Source organism: Equus przewalskii, chromosome 25, assembly GCF_037783145.1.
Source record: "Equus przewalskii isolate Varuska chromosome 25, EquPr2, whole genome shotgun sequence".
Lineage (NCBI taxonomy): Eukaryota > Metazoa > Chordata > Mammalia > Perissodactyla > Equidae > Equus > Equus przewalskii.
The window spans coordinates 2,343,901-2,364,079 of NC_091855.1; the positions used below are offsets into that span (position 1 = coordinate 2,343,901).

The window sequence follows — 20,179 nt, forward strand, 5'->3', positions numbered from 1 at the left end:
GCAACATCATACAGGCTGGTTACCCTTGGGTTCAGCCAGTGGGGCCTGGAGATCTTGTGTCTATTAAGGGTGGGAGGGGGCCGAGGACAGGAAGGCACAGCTGTATAGGACAAATCCCGGTTGTCTGCCGGCTTGCCCCTTCAGCAAGGAGCACGGGGCTGGGGCATTTCTATCTAACAAAGGGCTGTGGCTCATTTGGGCTTGGCTGTCCACAGGTAAGGAATGGGCCTTCAATTCCAGGGTAAGAGAATCCGTATTTAGTTGTGTAGGTAACCGTGACTAGTGACACACATACACACCCTCCCTCTGCTTTGTCCAGGCACTACAGGGTGGTTTTTGGATGCAACCTAAGCATTCTGCTTTTTCTTTCCTATAAGTGGGAAAGAATCTTACCTCAGTAGGGAGAGTTCATGTAGCCTAGGGGCAGATCTCAAGGATAAGAGAACTGTGTGAAACCTCCCAGATTCGCAAGACTATCTTCACGTAGCTAAAAATACATGTACAAGGATATGCTATCCACTCAGGGTGTGGCCTCAGGCAAATCAGAGTGGGCCCATGCCATGAGGTTAAGGGGTTACAAATACTTTTTGCTGCTGAAAAGTGAAAAGGACAAAAAGATGAAGGTTAAAAAATTTAGGAGCTGGCTGAGTAGCTAAATGGCCAAACTTGAGACCTAAGGGAGACATGTTTCCACCCTCTGGCCAATTCTCCTTGTGGGATTCTTGAAGATAGGAAGGCATAAACTACTCCTTTCACAAGCATAAACAAACCGTGGCTCCTACTACATATTCAATCACAAGAAGTGTATGGTAAACTCTGAAAACTATGTAAGTATCGCTGATTTGTATCCATTCAATAGATACCTATGAAACACACACCATGTAGAACAGTCTATAATAGAGACAGGATGGACCTTCAATTGATGTTTAATAAATAGTGATAAACTATATTCACTAAAAGAATCTTCAATTTGATTTCTAAGGAAGTACACAGCCCCTCTAACTTCTGGTTTTTCCTTTGAGAGCGAGGGTTCGGCATTTGAAATAATACTTCTGCTGCTATAAACAAGTCATTTTAGAACTGGACCAAGTTTTAGAAATTTTTATAATCTCGTCATACTCCCCCTCCCCTAATCCTATATTGCCAAGTGATTCCTGTTTATTTTGCCTCTCAGTTTTTCCAGATAAAGTAAACTGCTGACTCTGTGTGGCTCACACAAATGCCACAATTGAGCCAGGCAGGTAACAGTAACTCCAAAGGGGAGAGGAGGCGAACAAAAAATGAAAAGCCAGAAGTCCTTTCATGTTAACATTTTATTTAAACCAGTACAAGCACCATGCTTAACAGAAGACTGTCCAAAATAAACATGCAATATGAATACAGCAGACTGAAACCACAGCTTAAGAAGCTGTGCCAGTTGTTGATTTTGTTAAATGATGACAGGGAACTGTTAAAATTCATGAGACCAGATCATTAATGTTTCAAGCCTCCTGAATGAGCTTATATTGGACCATCTAAATCAGTGGGAACTGCCCTGACATGTTAGTGATCTCCAACAACATTCAAGCAATATGTATGAATGCACTATATTCCAAAAAGCAAGAAAACACAGTTTCCATCACAACCTTAATGTAGTTGTTTTAAACATTACAAGAACATGATCACTGATTTGAAATGTCAAATGGCATAACAGAAAACAAATATCTCAAGACTATTCAACTTGGGACCATGGTGTTAAAGTGGCCTTGAGGATTTACATTCTTTCAGAAATACAAAATAAGATTTGTCCAGAAATGTTTGAGACACTTCTTCACATAAGTTGTAAAGGCTCAAATTCCGTAGATTCCAGTATTATCAGCATAGTAAACAAATAGGGAAAGCAATCATACTGAGAACATTTGAATTGATAGAATACGAGTTACTCTCTACTTCCACCAAATATCAGCATTTAAACTCTTCTGAAAATATCTATTCATCACTAGTCCACATTATGGATTAATGACACTGCTCAGGTTTGAAAGTAGTCCAAACATCTTTTTAAGTATGCCTTCCTTACTATCTATATGGGTGGAGAATAATGACAGCCAAATTTAATTTGGCAATAAACTCCTCTAACTGGAAATTTTTAGGTTAAACTGTCACACCAGGATACAATTTATGGCTATGTTTGACTCCTGAAAATAGGAGATAAAAAGGGAGAGAAAAGTACTGACAAATATTTTGCTACAAAAATTATTTACTAATGACAATAAAAAATTTAGCAACACCCTCTTAAACAAGAGCATGTTCAACTGCACTAGGCATTTAGTAAACTTTTTAGAAATAGACAATTTGAACATTGATTTCAGAAGTCAATTCAACAAAAACAGTCATTCAACCAACTTTTTTCTTCACCTAACTGCTTCAACACCAGAACAAAGTGAATACTATTAAAAACTCTGAGATTTTGGAATTCCAGCACAGTGACCTGAGCACAGTTTTCCTCATCTTATTTACGTTGCCACCAAAATGGTACTAAAAACATGCTGTGATTACTAGTTGGTTCTATTTTGAGAACATTAGATGCTATAGAAAACTTATGCAAGACCAACAATTTCAAAACTAATGCTGACTTAGATCACGAAGGAGGTTCCCAGGAAAAAAGCTGCTGCCAAAAAGGAAAGATTAAGATTTAAGGCTGAATAGGAATGGTTGTACCAGAAAGATATGGAAGGTAAAAATTGGAATCATGAAATCTGGAGTTATCATCTGAGAGAAGGCAGAAACAGAGATCAAATAGGAAATGTACCTGTCTCACCAAATTCACAATTTCATTAGAAGGTAATTTTATATAAAAGTCCGAGAGCCATCTAGAGCATGGGGTTTGTACATCTCCCTACAGGACAGAGGGAGTAAAAAACGTTCTGATCCCTTAACCTCAATCTATTGTCTTGCAAAACAGACGTTACTGAGAAGGCGAAGACAAGCTCAAAAAAGCATGGTGTATCACAGCCCTGTGCCCGTTAGAGAACAGGGAAACTAAGAGTTTCGTATATGGAGGTCAATATTATCTGACATTATGGAGGACTTTCAGATTAAAAAAAAGAACATAAAATGAGTAAGACAAAAGAAGGAAGGAACCTCTTTAAAAAACACATTCTCGCAGCACTAGTTTCTCTTATTGCTGCGAACCAGGTAAAACAAAATCTCATTTCCTTCATTCAAAAACATTAAAAAAACTCTCCATTCATTTAGATCACATCTGCATTTCTGCAGAACGTGTGTCATTCTTCACTATCAAAATAGCTGTTTAATTCTTCAACTTCCTGGGTGAAGCATTTTCTCTCTCTGGAAATTAGAATAAAGGATCCTTCCCATTCACTAACCAAAACAAATACCCACTCTAGCACTTACGCATCTCCAACTAACTTCCTATTCCTTCCTGTTTTCTAGATTAGTGAAGCCAAACAGTGTTGAGAACAGAAGATGCTCTATTCAATGCCACAAAAATTCCAACCATTTTTACCTTTTCTTTAAAGTTGGCACAAAAATCTCAAAAAAATGCAAAGAACATATGAATGCCAAGATAAAAGATGCCTTTGCTTGTTTTGAAATGACTAAGATATTCTTAATATAAGAATTCACTCACCAAATCTGGTTAGTCTTTAAAGTCTCAAGACATTTTGTCAAACTAATGTTAAACAGTTAGTTATATGCTTTAAAGTACACTATATAGTAGACTCCTTGCTTTATGCCAAGGATGCCATCATGTAATAAGACAGGTATCCAGTTTAGAATATCTTCTGAAATTTAGGATATAAGATGCCATTTCTATTGTGTTAATGTTATTAGCTATGGCCAAGGTTTTAAGATAAGTAATTTTTCCTACAGTACAAAACTAATCACAAACATACCCAAAATTATAACTCTCGACTGCCATATATTCACCAATGCAAGCAGATAGTTGGAATCTTAAAAATATGAAGCTGGTTTTATTACAAATTTCAGATATACACATTAGAAAATGGTTTTATTTGGACCCTTTACAAAAGTGTTAATGTCACCAAATCTGGAATACTGGCAGTGTAGTCTTAAACTAACTTTAAAGCTAACAAATCAAAGGCACAGTATTAACACATTTAAAATAATTAGTGTTCACAGGACAACATTAAGAGGTGCTTTATAAATAAAGTGTTATTAACCTAGATTCAAAACTATCTAGAGATGACACACCAGGAATGAAGCCCTTGATCAGTTACAACCCATCCATTTCTAAGACTAAGATGCTACTTTCCATAAGAAGAAAACCTAATAATCATAACTTTATTATAAAATCTAACTCCCAGACCTTAAGAACGAACAACTGATGAACAGTTTCTGGAGTTGATCAAAAAGATACAGGAAACCAAAGAAGGCAAGGAATTGATGAGAGACGTGGTTGTAATGCAGGTTACACTACAGTAAATTATTATTCCTGGCTCAAAATTGGGTCACTCAAGTCTTTTACCCAAATTAATTTCAAAGATTTGACAAGTGAGAATATGCTATTTTCATATATAAACTGCTAATATCCAATATTTGTCAAAAGGAGGCAACTTGTCTATCACAATCTAACACCCACTTTCCAATGGTGTCTGTAAATAGTAACAAATTCTGAACCGTAAGTTATAGAAATTAGTCACAAGAGTGCAAAAGTCCCTGGAGAGAAGCAGTCCACCTAACAAATACAAATATAAGGAAACACTTTACAAAGTTTCATTACTATGAAGATGATTTCCTCTTTGTTCAAACTTTGAACAAACGGAGAATTTTTCTTTACTGCAGGAAATAAACTGTAAGTAACAGTGCATTTTTAGGCATAAATAAGTATTTATGTCTGGTTCCAGTACAGTCAGGCTAATACATAAATACTTTAGAAACACAGAAGTTCACATTAGTGGAAAAATCCAAGTTTCTCACGTAACCATTCTTCAGTTAGGTCTTCGGTATTTCTTATCTCAAATACCTTAAGAAAAAAACTTAGGTCATACTGATACTCCCAAAAAAAAAATCAAACAAATTATACATTTGTGTATTAAACACCAAATTCTCCCTCCTTTCATATTGTCATGACTTATCTGTGTAAATCAGATATACCTTTTGGGTGGGAGTTTACTTTTTCAAATGTTAAGTACTCAGTTTCCAAAGTTTAGCAATCAAGAAGGCATTAAATCTACAAATCTACAAATATGCTAAAAAGACCAGTTCTGTAAATCCTACCCACTAAAAGAGACACCCCAAATATACATAACTAAAATCAATCTAGTTAGTTAGGAACTGGAAGAACATATAGCGGTCCTCCATAGTTGGAGGAATTATCACCTGTCGATTGTTTTAATTAGGATGGACTCAGAGGTCCACAGCCACACATCTCTCCAGCCAGAATATGCACACACACAGGCCCACAAAGTATAAGGGCTACAGAGAGAAAATGTAATACGATAGAAAGGATGGGCCTGGAGATCAGATGTGCATTTGAATCCTCGCTCTGCCATTTACTAGTAGGCAACCCTGGGCATGGCACTCATCCTCTGAACCTCAGTTTCCCCACCTATAGAAGAAGAATGCCACCATCAACCTCACAGGGTTGTGATGAGGATTCAACTGGATTATTTGTAAAAGTTACTTGTAAATTGTAAAGCCTTAATTCCAGCACTTCAGAGTGCGCCCAGGAGTAGAACAGACATGAGGCTGTGAACAGAATTCATTCTTAACCACTCAAACCCTCAGAGCAACTCCAGGGTGTACCTATGGTACAAACGAGAAAAAGTCATGTCTACAAGTTGGTGGTGTCACTGACAATCATATGGGCTAAAGAAAAAGCAGGGGGCAATTAAAGACCTCCTCTGGGTTGATAATTAAGCATCTAAGGGGAAAACACCAATGCTGTCCTTAAAATAAAACCTTAAAGGAAATATTATTTAATATCACTTCAGTAATGTAAAATTCTATTTCAAAACCTTAAATTTATGTTCTTTTTCACTTCAAACTAATATGCGGATATTAAGTAAAGTTTGAGAGCAAGTACCCCTCCTACCTTTAACCTCCAAAAATGCCATAAAATGGGGACATGTTAAATCTTAAAGCAAGGGTCTCACATAAAACAGAATGTTCTAGTGTATAAAGTTAATACTAATAAGTATTCTTAACAACTTAATTTTAGATAACTGGAAAAATACAGTTAACTGCATAATATGGAATTCCTGCACAGACTCTGGCTCCCTTAGCCTGTGGTAAAGGGCTCAGAGAAGCTTCAATGGTGACTTTTATTTATTAGAAATCACATTATGGAAGATGAAGAACTCTCAATAGATTAAATAGTTACAATGCTTTTCTAAAGCTACTTACATTCTTAATGTGATTTCTTCTAATCAAAGTAATGCCCATTCAAAAAATACACTTTTGGTTAAAGACTTCTATCATTCCATTTCCAACTAATGAAAAGCTTTGACTAATTTACTGCTCTGTTCCAAATAACTCTCACCTGCATAAAAAACACTTAAATCTTCATATTATTTTAGTTATTGCTCTATATACTAAGGGAAAATACCGTCTCAACAAGCAGGTCAAATGCAAATACTACCTTGGTTAGTTCAGCTGTTTGCACTAGCTTATTCTTACTCCCAGCGTACATCATCTGTTGTTCAGGCTTACATCCTGGAAAAGAGAGATTAGTGTAAAAATGAGACTTAGATTTTGAAAAAGCTATGGGCTTGCACTATTTTAAAAAATGACACATTTAGGATTTCCAATGCTATCGAGTTTACAAAAACTTCAGTCAATGTGTGTGGGCTGTATTTTGAGTCTTATATTACATACTGTCTGCACAAAGAGATACAGCTAAGTTTCAAACAAATGAGTCTTAGGTCAGCAAAAATAAACGAAGCTAGACCTCTGCAGATCTTGACTTTTACAGCCTTGCAAACACTCAAAAACTTTTCAATGTTATCTTAATTCTGACACTAAATATCAAAATCAATTTTATGGATGCCTAACACATGTAAGGTTTTGAGATGGTGGCCAGTGGGGCAGGGAGATCCGCCTTGGATAAAAGTTACAGTCTGCTTATACGTTAAGTTAAAAACATACTGCAGTATAGTTTGTGTTAAGTAAATGATACGAATAATAAAATTTAGAGAAGAGTTCAGTGAGTAGAGACTTTACTGTGGGCTCAAACGGTGGTGGTAATAGGAGTTCTGATGACAGATATCTTAAATACCAATAAGCCACTTTCATATCCAATGTATGCTACTCAGGGACAATTCTCAACATTATAGGCATATCATTAGTAATTACTATTTTAAAGATAAACACAAATATAAAATGATTATACACAAAGTTCACATTCTTATAAACAAAATTAAAATATAGCAGAAAATGTACTTTTGCTATTTTAAAATGTCATTACATTTCAAATTTCTTAAAATGTGTGTTTGATCTGACCTAACAATTACACTTTTGGGGATTTACCCTAAGAACATAAGCCAATTCTGAGATGGTGCTTCATAGAAACTTATTTCTAGGGATGTGTTCAGCTGTGCATGCATGTGCACACAGACCTCGAGTGAAGTTTATTCAACACTTTTCATCTTAAAACAAGTATAAAATTTGTCTAGTATAAAAATGGCTTAATTAAATTAGTTTAGAACCAAATTTGCACTATTTAAAGAAGTTCACTTACCAACAGGACTGGAGAAAATAAAGCACAGAGGATATGAAACTCTTCCATCATCATGTTGATATTTATAACTATACACAATGAAGGTTTTTCTCAAGTTAAAGAAACTAAAATTACTCCTCTATTTGAGACGAGTACTTACCAATAAAGTTCTGAAAGAAAATACACACCTGGGAGTTAGTGAGTGGTAAATTTCTAACCTATCCATTTAGGTCACACCTTCATTATTCATTATCTTTCCACAAATTTATAAACGGGCCCCAAAGATAAGTTACAAAATCATAGTATCTCACAAAAATAAATTTATTAAAAGTAGGGATTTAATATGGATTTTTTCTTTCTCAATTTTTATTATAAACAAATAAAAGGAATGTTTTAAAAAGGAAATAATTCATCCCACTAATATATCAACTTTCATTTTTCTTAGTCCAATATGTGCATACCTATTTTAACTTGGTTGTGATCATGGTGTAGAAAAAATTTTTATAAAATATGTCTTTTAAAAGTTGAACAAAGGAAATTCATAAATAAAATTCTGACCACTAAAGAAAACAAATCTTTTTTATTTTTGGTGACGAAGATTGTCCCTGAGCTAACATCTGTGTCCACCTTCCTCTATTTTGTATGCGGGATGCCACCACAGTGTGGCCTGATGAGCGGTGCACAAGTCTGCGCCCAGGCTCCGAACCAGCGAGCCCTGGGAAGTGGAGCACGCGAACCCAACCACTATGCCACGAGGCCGGCCCCTAAATCTTTTTAAAGCACTAAGAAAAGGATATCGAGGCTGTCGTTCAGGTAGTTCATCTTTAAGTTCATCTGGTGAAATGCCCTGGCACCATAAAGAAAAACAACTTTTAACACATTTTCTTCCTCATAAATCCTGAAAAGAGACACTGAGCACCCATTCTAGTGACAGGCCTAAACTCATAACCACACATCACAACATAAAATTTTATTTTACTAAATTGTACATAAGCTGAGGTACTAAACCTTCAACCCACTGAAAGCCCACTCCGGCCCACTCAGGTTAGTTCCATTTATTAACTAAACATGGGGCTGACAGCCACAGTAGTCTCTGCTCACGTTCCAAGTGTCAAGAACACTAAGTGAGAAAAGCCAACACCTCGGAGGAAACAACGTCTGATTTAGGGGAAAAAAGTTAATTTCTTTTCACTCTAAATTAGTAACTAGTAATTTGTAACTAGTAATTAGTAACTTGTCTAATTGACAAACTAAATACTTAGGTTATAGGGTTTTAGTTTTTAATTACTGGCCAAGCAATTTAGAAGCAAGTTACAAAGTCAACTCAGTTTTTACTGGACACATTAACCCTACCTTCTACGACTTATTACACTGGATTTAATTAATTATTTAAAGAAGGTGATTCAATTAGCAAGACAGTGCATCACACGATAATTAGCACATGCTTTTCATGCATAATGAGCAGCTACTGAAAGATTTAGAACTCATTTTAGAAGTCCATGTAACTAATATAGCATCTTGGGCAATAATAATTGCTTAACTATAAAGCCGTATTTAGTTGATCAAACAAACCTCAAGCTCTTCATCCAGTACCACCAGGCGTTTATCCTTATCAATCTTCACTAAAATAAAAACATAATCTGAGTAAACCGTGATTGTAATATGACTCTGATCTACCCAACCCACAGTTTCAGCTCTTCTTATGGCATCTAAAATTAAACCATCAGAAACACAAGCATCAAACTCATTCGCAGTTTTAGTTGACAGTCTATTAGCTAGCTGTGCTTTTCAAGCAGTCAGCATTTACAAGCTTTTACCCACAATTCCAGGCACCTAATGTGCTATTTAGAACTCTATGTCAACTCCTTATATTTACTGTGTATATGAAGAACTTTGTCACTCAAATGCAACTTCCTAGATAATAAGAGAAGTCTGAAAGGGTGACTGCGATTGAGACTGGTCTATATACAATGGTGAGAACTGCAAGGGAAAAGTGCGCCAGGGGTCAGGACACAACAACCGCCAGAGTCCCAGTTTCCCCAGAGCCGGGATTTCATGGGACAGTATGATTATTCTGAGAAACTGAATTACCAAATAGCAGTGATATCTATATTCAAATATACGTAACATAACCCAAAGCCAAATCGAAATATGTTTAGATAATCTAGGCCTCTATTCTTTTCCATTACTCTGAAAAGTTGGTCATTTTTGATTTTGCACTAACTTCATAGTAAATCCTCTGATTCACCTTTTGTGACAAAATGGCACTGACACACACTTTCACTTTTAAGAACTGTATGCCTACGCTGGAGTCTTTATTTGTAATAGAACCAGAATTCACACGTTGTCACCATCTCATTAATTCACACCTGCCACATGCATCTCTGTTAAGCATAGTCTATAGAGTTTGACATTTTCACCCCCTCACCCTTCCTTCATCTTCCTAAATCACTACCCACATATTACCTATCACCTACAAATATAAAAGAAATCTGCATAACATCAGATACAACTCACAGTGGAAGAAACAACAAGCAAACCATTCTTTCCACTGTCAGAAGTAACACTTAAAAAGTACCCTCCATGAAACTAGAGTTCAAGTCTAGAGTTGAAATAAGACCCCAAATCATTTGAACACAGTGCTGAACTTTTACCATTTTAGGTGTAGGCAAAGGTTTCTGTTGTAGGATGAATGGCCAGACTATATTTAGTCCCCTGAGAAGTGAAAGGATGGAGCTGGATGGGTCCCTACCAACGACCAAGAAGACGGTCTTCTCCAGAGCTGTGAGGGCAGCTGAGAGAAGGACTATCAGGGAGGTGGGACACTCTACGTGCATTCTCTGATATTACTTGTTACTTATTTTTAAGTGATCTAAAGAAGGGGTTAAAAGAGGAGGAGCAAATTACTTCTAAACGTTCTAACATTTATTCAATATAACTGTAAGATAAAAACAAACTAAGACCACGTAACTGAGCCAATCATTTAGCTTACTTATAATGGCAGCATTGTTCGTTTCTTTGCGAAAACGAAACTTTCTCAGCTTTTCCACTAGATCTTCAGCGACATCACAAACCACCAAAGACTCACTCTAGAAAAGAAAATTTAAAAATCACATATAAAATGCCATGACTTCAATATATGTACAAATTATAAAACCTAATACCTTTAGAAAGGTACACTGACATCTATAAATGTCACAGTTACGTGCGAGCATTAACATGAAACACATGCACACTTAAAGAGCTTTTAAATCTACCAACCATTATATCTACACTGTTTAATGATACACATTTGTTCATCTTATATGTAGGGTATACCTTCTCTTTGGCTAATAAATATTTCAAAGAAGGAGACACAGAAAACGTGCAGTTTCATGAGAACTGGAGAGAAAGGGAAGATATAGGAACAGACAAGGATCACTGTTTATTAGAAAGCATATTTTTACACAATGTAGGAAGAACAGAAGAATTATCGAATTATATTCAGAACTAATAAGACCTTGGTTCATTTTTGGGTCTCATAACTATGGAAAACAGTACAAATTGGGCCAGCCTGGTGGCACAGCAGTTAAGTGCACACATTCAGCTTCGGCGGCCTGGGGTCTGCCAGTTCAGATCACCAGTGCAGACGTGGCACCACTTGTCAAGCCATGCTGTGGTAGGTGTCCCACATATAAACTAGAGGAAGATGGGCACAGATGCAAGCTCAGGGCCAATCTTCCTCAGCAAAAAGAGGAGGGTTGGCGGCAGATATTAGCTCAGGGCTAATCTTCCTCAAAAACAAAAACAAAAATTAAATAAATAAATAAAAACTATATAGTTTAAAAAAAAGTACAAATAAATGAAAGTATGAAAAACAAACTAAAGAATTAAGAGCACTAACATTTTATATCTTAATTAAATGACTACGGGGATTAAAAAAAAGGAGCTATCAAGAATTATGAAGACAAAACCAGATAAAACAATTATAAAAACTAAAAGAATCTTTTACAAATTATGAAAAAATATTAGAGACTCGTCCCCAGAAATCTGGCAAGGAAATGATCAAAGGCACTCTTTTTTTCCAGTGGTGCAAATGTATTACTGATTGCAAGCAAGAGGATGGAAATCTCTTTTTCTTATTTTTTTAATGTGTAAAACTTTAAACACAAATGTAGAGAATAGTACAGTAATACCCTATCACTCAGCATCAACTATTATCAACACATAGCCAATCCTATTTCATCCAACACCCTCAAAACTGCCCCATGGACTGTCACACAACAAGGGCCAGAAATCATTTCAACTGAAAATATTTTAGTATGCATCGTTAAAATGACAGTATGTGCCATTAAAAATATAAGGACAATAACATCTCACCTAAAAAAACTAACAATTCCAGTCTCAAATATTCAAACAGAGCTCAAACTTCCCTCACCGTTTTATTTAATTAATTTATTTTTACAGTTGGTTTGACTGAGTCAGGTTCCAAACATGGTACACATTCTTTGGTCTCTTCATATATATGTTTCCCTCTCCTTTTTCAAGAAAATTAGAACAGTTCTGAGACCAATGCTAATAAATATGTTTCATTATAACCCAAAAGGATTAAGGCTTCCAGTCTTATGTTAAAATAAAAATTTAATAAAAGACTGCTTTTTTGACCCTGTGTTGGGTTAATGAGAGCATATATTAAAGTAGGAAACAGCCATCAATTTTAAATTGTCCTTTAAATTCAGAACACTGGTAATATTTAAGGTGCGAGATACCATAGGATATGCTATTATACAAATAGGAAGTACATCCCACCAATAGGTTCTATCCAAAAAATAAGCCTCCTATAGGAGTCCAGCACATCTATCCTTTTAGTTTTCTTTAAAGAAAGACATGTTAAGTCATACGGAGCTTCCTGAAGCTAGAATTCAACCCTAGTCCATTTTTTCTATCTTTCAAAAAAGACAGAAGTTAGAAAACTAGAATTTCCATTGTGTCTTTGAAGAAAGGTATAACATATTAGTGAAACTAATAAATATTTTAGATTTCTTTTTAGGCCAAGACCTATCATGAAAGTCTTATCTCACAGCTCTGAGTATCACAGCTGAGTATCGTGCAATCCTGACATACTAAGAATCAGAAACTAAGTGAAAAATATGCTGATTTAACTTATACAGCTCTTTTTTTGCATTTTCACCCCTCCCAATACCATAATAAAGCCAAAAATTCCTCCCTACAAGAAAAGGGACTCAGGCTCAGCCAACTCTATAATTGCATACAGTTAGTAGAAACATTTAAGAATGAGTATAGCACCCTGAAAACAACTCTATAAGCTAAATGTTAAGACACAGAGTTAAGTGGAGAGTTGAGCTCAAGTGTTCATTTACTGGTATGTCCATACCATGAACATTTAATGAGCCTCAACACCATGCTAAGCGCTAAAGATACAATCAGATAAAATAAACAAACAAATATAGGCCTGCCCTCAAGGAGCTTATAGAGAACAGACCTACATCAAAAGGATTAGGCAAAAAAAAAATGTACACTTGTACCTGTGGTAAGAGCTGGGAAGGAGAGACACAAGATGCTATAAGAACTTACGACTAGTGAAGCACGGCATGGTCACAGGAGGCATCCCTGGAAAAGGCATCTTAAGGCACCAAAATTGCCTGTGCAAAGATCCTTTGACTAAAGTGAGCACAGCACATCCAAGATAATGAAAGGGTAGTGTGACTCAAGCACAGAGAATAAGCAGGAACATGGTACAACAGGGGGATGGCAGGGGCTGGACCACATAGGGCCCGGTGGGTCATATTAAGTATTTTAATCTCTAGCCTATGAGCAAAAGAAAGCCACTAAAGTGTTTTATACAGGGTGCTCATGAGAAACATGAGTCCAAGTGAGATATGCAAAGTAGCTTAGACAGGTTGATGAGGATAAACAGAAACAGGTGAATACCGCTAGTAATAGCTAACATGTACTAAACACTATGAGAAAAACACTGTGCTATGTCCTTTTCACAGATTACCCTTCAGCCTCAAACAATCCCATAAGATGGAAACTATTATCCCTATTTTGCAAGAAACTAAGGCTTAGAGAAGTTAGTATCCTGCCCGAATTTATGCAACTTGTGGAGCCAAGATTCAAACTAGGCAGCCTGACCTCGAGCCCACTCTCTTAATCACTACAAAGGAGCTGGCAACAGATTGGATACCGGGAGAGGGGTAGGTGGGTTAGGAAAAAGGGTTACCAAGATGACTCCTAGGCATTTCATCTGTGTAACAGACTAAACAGTGTTGACTTTCCCTAAATTAAGGAACACTGAGGAAGACTAGCTTTGAGAGGAAAGAGCATGAGTTCTATTTTGTACAAACTGAGGTGGCTTAAGCCACCCAAGTGGAGAAAAGCTTCCCAGGGGATGTTAACTAAGTGGTGGAAATACAGACCTGAAGTGGATCTCAGAAGCAAGGTCGCTGATACAAATTCACACGTCATCTGCGTACAGATAGGTGGGAATTGAAGCTATGAGTGTAAGAAAGGATGGAGGGGAAAATATAGAATGGAAAACGAAGGATTAGGATGGAGTTTAGGACTCCTACGTGCGATGTCCAGGGAAGAAGAGTCTGCATAGGACACGGACGGACCAACGGGAGGAGGAGGGAAACCAAGGAGTTTGTACCTCAGAAGCCAAGGAGAAAGCATGAGGAAAGAGAATGCTCCAAAAAGCAGAGCGGTCCACACCCCGAAATGCAGCGGAAAGGTCAGGACAGATGAGAACTGAAGAGAGTCGCTTGGATTTAGTGACCATGACAAGCTCTATTCGATGGACATGGGTTGACAAACGAGTAGGAGATCAGAAATAAGACAGGGTAGGGTGGGACTTGTGTTTTGCTTCTAATTAAGGAAACCAGCGTATTTAAAAACCCTATGGGAAAAATCTAGCAGATCCTTCTTGGGGAATTGATTTAATTCTCCACTTTATTTTTGAGCGTGGGGGTCCAACCCATAAGACAACGGAAGCTAAAGCCCCCAGACCAAGCAAAACTAATGCTTTTGACCGTCACCTTAAGGCCAGGCGCCAAGCCAAAGCCTTGGGTCAAAAGGTTTCCAACCGCCGTAACTCGAACAAAGCAAGGATGAGGAGAAATCCTTAGCGCCAGGCGGGGAAGGAGGAGACAGAAGCTAAGGCCACGACGAGAGCGCGGAGTCTGAATTCGCGCCCTCCCCGCAGGGGCCACCAGGCGGAAAGCGCTGGGCGCTTGGGGCCCGGCCGCGGCCCTGGCAGAGAACGCGGCGTCCGGGGCAGCCCTCCGTTCGCCAGAGCAGCGGCCCCCCCGACCCTTCGCTCCGGAGCTGGAACCTCCACCCAGAAGGCCCGGCGAGGACACGCACCCCCGCAGGCCGCAGCCTGGTCCAGGGCCCCTGCGCGGTAGACCCCGGGCCGCCCGGAGGACGCTGCCCGCAGGCGGGGCAGCGGCCGGGGGCAGAGGCCGAGTCTGGCTGTGGGCACTGACCGGCAGCCGGAGCGGAAGCGGCCGCCGACCCACCCCGGGCGCCGCCGCCACCGGCCGGCTCCGGCAGACAGGAAAGCCTGGCGGGCTAACCCAGCCCTCTGGCCCCCGCCCTCCCCGGCAGCCGCTCACCATTTTCCTTCCGGCCGTCGGCAGCCTCTCTCCTTCCCGCTGGCCCCTTTAAGAATGGCACCGCGGCGCCTCCCTTCCGGCCCGGCGCCTGGCAGAGCCGCCCCCGCCGCGCCCCGCGCCGCGGCGCCGGCACGTGACGGCGGACGGCGGGAGGCGCGGCTCAAACTTCGGCGGAACGCGAGCGCCTGCCTGCTCCCTCCAGGGTGTGCTCTCTCTGACCCGGAGCGGACAGCTGTGGCAACGTGCACTCTTAAAATTCCAGCCAGCTCTTGCTTCCTTATAACTTTCCTCAAACTTGAGGAATTTCATGGGGACGTGATTAAGTGAGCGATTTCATGGGGCAAATATGTGCGTTGGCCTCAAACCTGGACACCCCTGCCTTTCCCCCGACCCCCACCGCCTTCCAGGCCTTGGTTGATACATTTCTTTTCCCGATGGTACTTGTTTACTGAAGTGCGGTTTATGTTCAGATGAATGCTCTCATGAGCCACTGCCTAATCGAGCATTATTAAGAAGCTTCTGTAGGAGGTGCAGATTTACTGGAACAAGTTTACTTTTGAATGTGGGGAGGAAAGTGATTTGGAAGACGTAAAGAGTGAGCTCTGTAATTCATACAGGTGTCTTCAATAAAAGAAGCTGCCTAGGGCAGGATCTCACGGTGTTTACAGCTTATCCCGAACTGCTAGCATGTGTCTGGTCCACAATAGGTGCTCAGTTAGTATTGCTGAATGAGTGAAAGAACCGAAGAAAAAGAAAATTCCAGATCTTGCTCCCGCTGCCATCCTTCTTCATTAGTATTAGACCGAATTATTAGCATTTTTAAAGTTTGTAGTTAAATGTAATGGAGGGTTAGCATGTTAATAAATAACATTAAATTAGGGTCCAAATAATATAAACTAATTTGATAGAATACCTACGTTTTCTCATAAATTAAAAAAATAAAAGTATTAGCTATAAGAAATTCCACAGCTCAACTACATTCTCATAGTGATTTGCTCCCATAATAGTTTTTACTATGAGAAGGGAACTGGTAAGTTTGACACATAGTACTGTGTAAGAAATGGAGAGAAACTGATTGGTACTGGGCCATGAGCAATTGTATTTGACTTTAGCATACATTGTCCCCCCACCCCCATTTTTCCCATCTCCTCTATCCATCTATGGGAGGCATTAGAGAAAAAAGTGAGAAAATTAACGTTTGGCTACATGACATCACACCTGATAAACAGTAAATCCATTGCTTTTCCCTTTTATTCTGTTCTTTTAATGTTTCTCAAATGTTATTGGCTATCAAATAGGCTGGCCTCATATCAGACCAAAGAGAGGCTGGGCAGGGTGGTGAACTGACAAGAAAGGACACTAATGAAAATGTGATTTATTTTATTATATGGGGGTGTAAAATGAATATAGACCGTGTACAGAAATTTTATTCAAACTCAGTCTATAGAATATGTTTTTAACCAGAAAAAAACTACTATATCTATTTTAAATGAGGTTTGGGAATGCCATTCTGGCTTGGGTTATTCAGGGAGAAAAGTTCCAGAATGTTTTCCAGCACTTTTCTGCCTGGCTAGCCCCTATAAAAAACTCAAGAACCTATCAATACTAAGCTGTGTTGAAGTCACTGAACTATGTTTTATCTCAGGGAAGAATTTGACATCAAGACGTGATCAGAGTCGACAGGAAAGAAGTATTCTAATTAAAAATTAAGATCAGAATTAGAATAATCTTTTCTCGTCTAATCCATTCTCTGTGTTAGCCTTGCTAAAGTAAATTTGTATTAGTTACATATTCGCACGCATGCATTCATTCAACAAAGAGTTATTGAAGGCCCATTGTGTATGGCTGTGTCCTGGGTGCGAAGTTCCAAAACAGACTAAAATCCTTGCCATCCTGGAACCCACGTTCTAAGAGGGAGGACAATAACCGTAGTAAATTAGTGAACCTTAGTGTTAGAAGGTGATTATTGCTGGGGGAAAGAATAGGGGAAGGGAGATTGGGAGTGCAGAGGATCCGAGATTTGTGATTTCAAGATTGGCAGCTGAGCTAACAACTGTTGCCAATCTTTTTTTTTTTCCCCTGCTTTTTCTCCCCAAAGCCCCCCAGTACATAGCTGTATATTTTAGTTGTGGGTCCTTCAAGTTGTGGCATGTGGGACGCCACCTCAGCGTGGCCTGATGAGCAGTGCCCTGTCCATGCCCAGGATCTGAACCAGCGAAATCCTGGGCCGCCGAAGCGGAGCACGCAAACTTAACCACTCGGCCACAGGACCGGCCCCTGTGATTTTAAATAGGGTAGTTGTCCTAGTCCTCACTGTGAAGGTCGTGTCTGAACAAAGGTTTGAAGCTCCGGGGTTAGTCATGTGGATGTCCGCAGGAACACCTCACACAGGGGGAACAGCACTGCTAAAGCCCTGAGGCAAAAGCATGCATATTGTTTCAGAGACAAAAAAGCAGTCAAATGACTGGAGTGGATGAGCTGGAGTGAGTTGTACATGAAATCATAGAGGGGTTGGAGGGCTGGATCCTGTATAGCCTTGTAAATGATTGGGATGGCTGATCCCACAACACCCAACCCTGGACAGGTCAGATTGACAGCAGCTTATTAGTCACATATACTCACAGCCTAGGGGAGGAGGACACCAGGCAGAGCCACATAGGGGCTGTACTTGGCAACAGAGGGAACTACCAGAGGCTGTGGGAGGCAGGCTTTGTAGCATCGAGAGGATGTCCCCTGGGTCCTGCAGGAGGATATGGCTGGCTTATTTGAATAACTCCACAGGCTGGCAGGGAACTGAAACCAGCTGCTCATGGATAAGCAGGCACTCTGCCTGGTCCCCATAATAAGGAGGGACTTTATCCTTGGCAGCAGAGTGGGGAGAGGAACCTGCACTTAGGTCATTCCCAATTTCACCAGAGGCCAAGGCAACACATAATAGCAGACCTTAATTTTAGGCCTTACACAGCAGGAAGTCAAATCTTGAAGAATGTCTGGTATGGCACTGATGAGTTTTCTAGTTCTTTCTCCTCCTTTACTGCCTGACAGGAGAGCAGGCTGAATCAGAGAAGCAGGGAGAGCAGAGCCTCCAAGAGAAGCCGTTTCTTTCAGCCAGGGTGTGGGGAAAAGGGGCCCCTGGGAACAGGAGAGTGGGGAAGGAATCTCCCCCTTTTCCTTTTTTCTCTCCTAGCCCTGCCCTGAGGGCAACAGCAATCATGCTGACACAGTCACAGCAGGGAAGACGCACAGGTACCTAAAACCCTGAGAGGAAATCCATCTCTGCACAGAGGAATTTGGAAAAGGGGCCCCTGCTGTGCAAAGGCTGAAGGAGCTATCCCAGTTATTTTTTCCTCTCCTTTTCTCTTGTCACTTCACCTGCAGGACAGGCTCGGGCACACAGAACTGCACAGCAATGAAGAGGGCTAATCCTCTGAGAGATCCCCATCTTTCAGATGAACAGGGAAAAGGGGCCTCTGGGAGCCAGAGGGGCAGGAGAAATCCTGAAGAGGAGAGACTGGAACTGACGCGGGCACATACCCGAGTCCACCTGTGCAGAACACACCCACAGAAGCAGAGCAGAGACTTAGAGAACTTAACGACCATCTAAGCCACTGCCGGGACTCACGTTAACCCCAGAGTGGCTCCTGTGAGGGACAAACCCAAACAGCATAGTAAAGACTTGAAAACTGAGCTGCCATTCTGTATCTTGATTGTGGTGCTGTTCTGTGACCTCTATACATTTGTTAAAACTCGTAGAACTATACCCCAGACATGATGAATTTTACTGTATATAAATTAAAAATCAAATTTTTTAAAAGTACAAGAAAAGAAGGAATTGACTGTGAGGGGTAGGGGCAGAAGTAAGGAAACCATTTAGGAGGCTATGGCAGTAATCAGGGAAGACATGGGCCGGACCAAACTGGAAACAGTGATTTGGTGAGAAGTGCCCAGTGCCATTAGAATTATCTGTATCAGGGTTTCTCAACTTCAGCCACATTGACTTTTGGAGTCAGACAATTGTCTGTTGTGAGTGGGCTGTGCTGTACATCATAGGGTGTCTAGCAGCATCCCTGGCCTCTACTCATTAGAGGCTAGTAGCACCTCCCCAGCTGCGACAACTAAAAATCTGTCTAGACATTGTCAAATGTTGCCAGGGTGAAGGTGGGAAGGTGGGGGCTGGGACTCACCCCCAGTGTTGTAGATGAATGTCCTAAGCTTTGGGCCACAAACTAAGTACCTCATTAATCATTAGTGTCAGCTCATTTGGAGCATGCTTCAAGTAGCCTCCTGCCATGTAGTGCATATAGATGACAGAAGCCCTATGTCTAAGACCAGGAGAGTGTTCTCCAGAGGGACTTGGAAGTTCAATGGGCTACAAAGGGTTAAGCTGTTAGGTTTTACCAAGGTACTAAAAGATTGTTCACAATTCCTGTGATGTATGGGATCATACCCAAATAGCACATTCATTCAATTGTATTGTGCACTGATTGTTTCAGTTTGAAACTCAAAGTTATAATGCTTATTATATTCCTATTGGTGTCTCCAAAACAGAGATAAATTTGCCTTTCCAGGAAACAACGTGGGATATAGGAAGGTGATATAAAATGAATGAAAGAGTTGGCAGCTCCAAGAAAAATATTTAAGGGAGATAATTTTTAAAAACATGTTAATATTTTTTGCATTTCTCTTATGAGACTTTCTCCTTGGTCAGTCAGAAGCTGCTATCAGCCTCAAAGGATAAACAGAACTGTAATGTCAGGAATGCAAAAGAAAGAAAGCAGCTTTTGACTACCAAAATAGGATTTTTGAATCCCAAGAAACACAGTAGTCTTGAAAAAGCCAGACTAAGAGAGAAAGGTTTTATAAAATTTTAAAGTTCCATTAACAT

General features: G+C 39.8%; 1 protein-coding gene across 4 annotated transcripts; it reads right to left on the minus strand.

Annotated features, from left to right (window-relative positions):
- Window positions 1–1,295: 1,295 nt before the first annotated feature.
- Window positions 1,296–15,692, minus strand: GMFB (glia maturation factor beta). Of its 4 annotated transcripts, none has more exons than XM_070594188.1 (7): window positions 15,295–15,692; window positions 10,671–10,767; window positions 9,251–9,300; window positions 8,476–8,525; window positions 7,700–7,782; window positions 6,602–6,675; window positions 1,296–4,984 (listed from the first exon to the last, which is right to left on the minus strand). In XM_070594188.1, exons 1-7 carry the CDS (start codon window positions 15,295–15,297, stop codon window positions 4,913–4,915), a joined length of 429 nt encoding a protein of 142 aa, XP_070450289.1. In that variant the 5' UTR covers window positions 15,298–15,692; the 3' UTR covers window positions 1,296–4,912. The 4 variants fall into 4 exon arrangements, with proteins under 4 accessions (XP_070450289.1, XP_070450290.1, XP_070450288.1 ...); XM_070594189.1 differs by having other exon boundaries at window positions 15,044–15,303; XM_070594187.1 differs by having other exon boundaries at window positions 15,166–15,297.
- Between the last annotated feature and the right edge of the window lie 4,487 nt (window positions 15,693–20,179).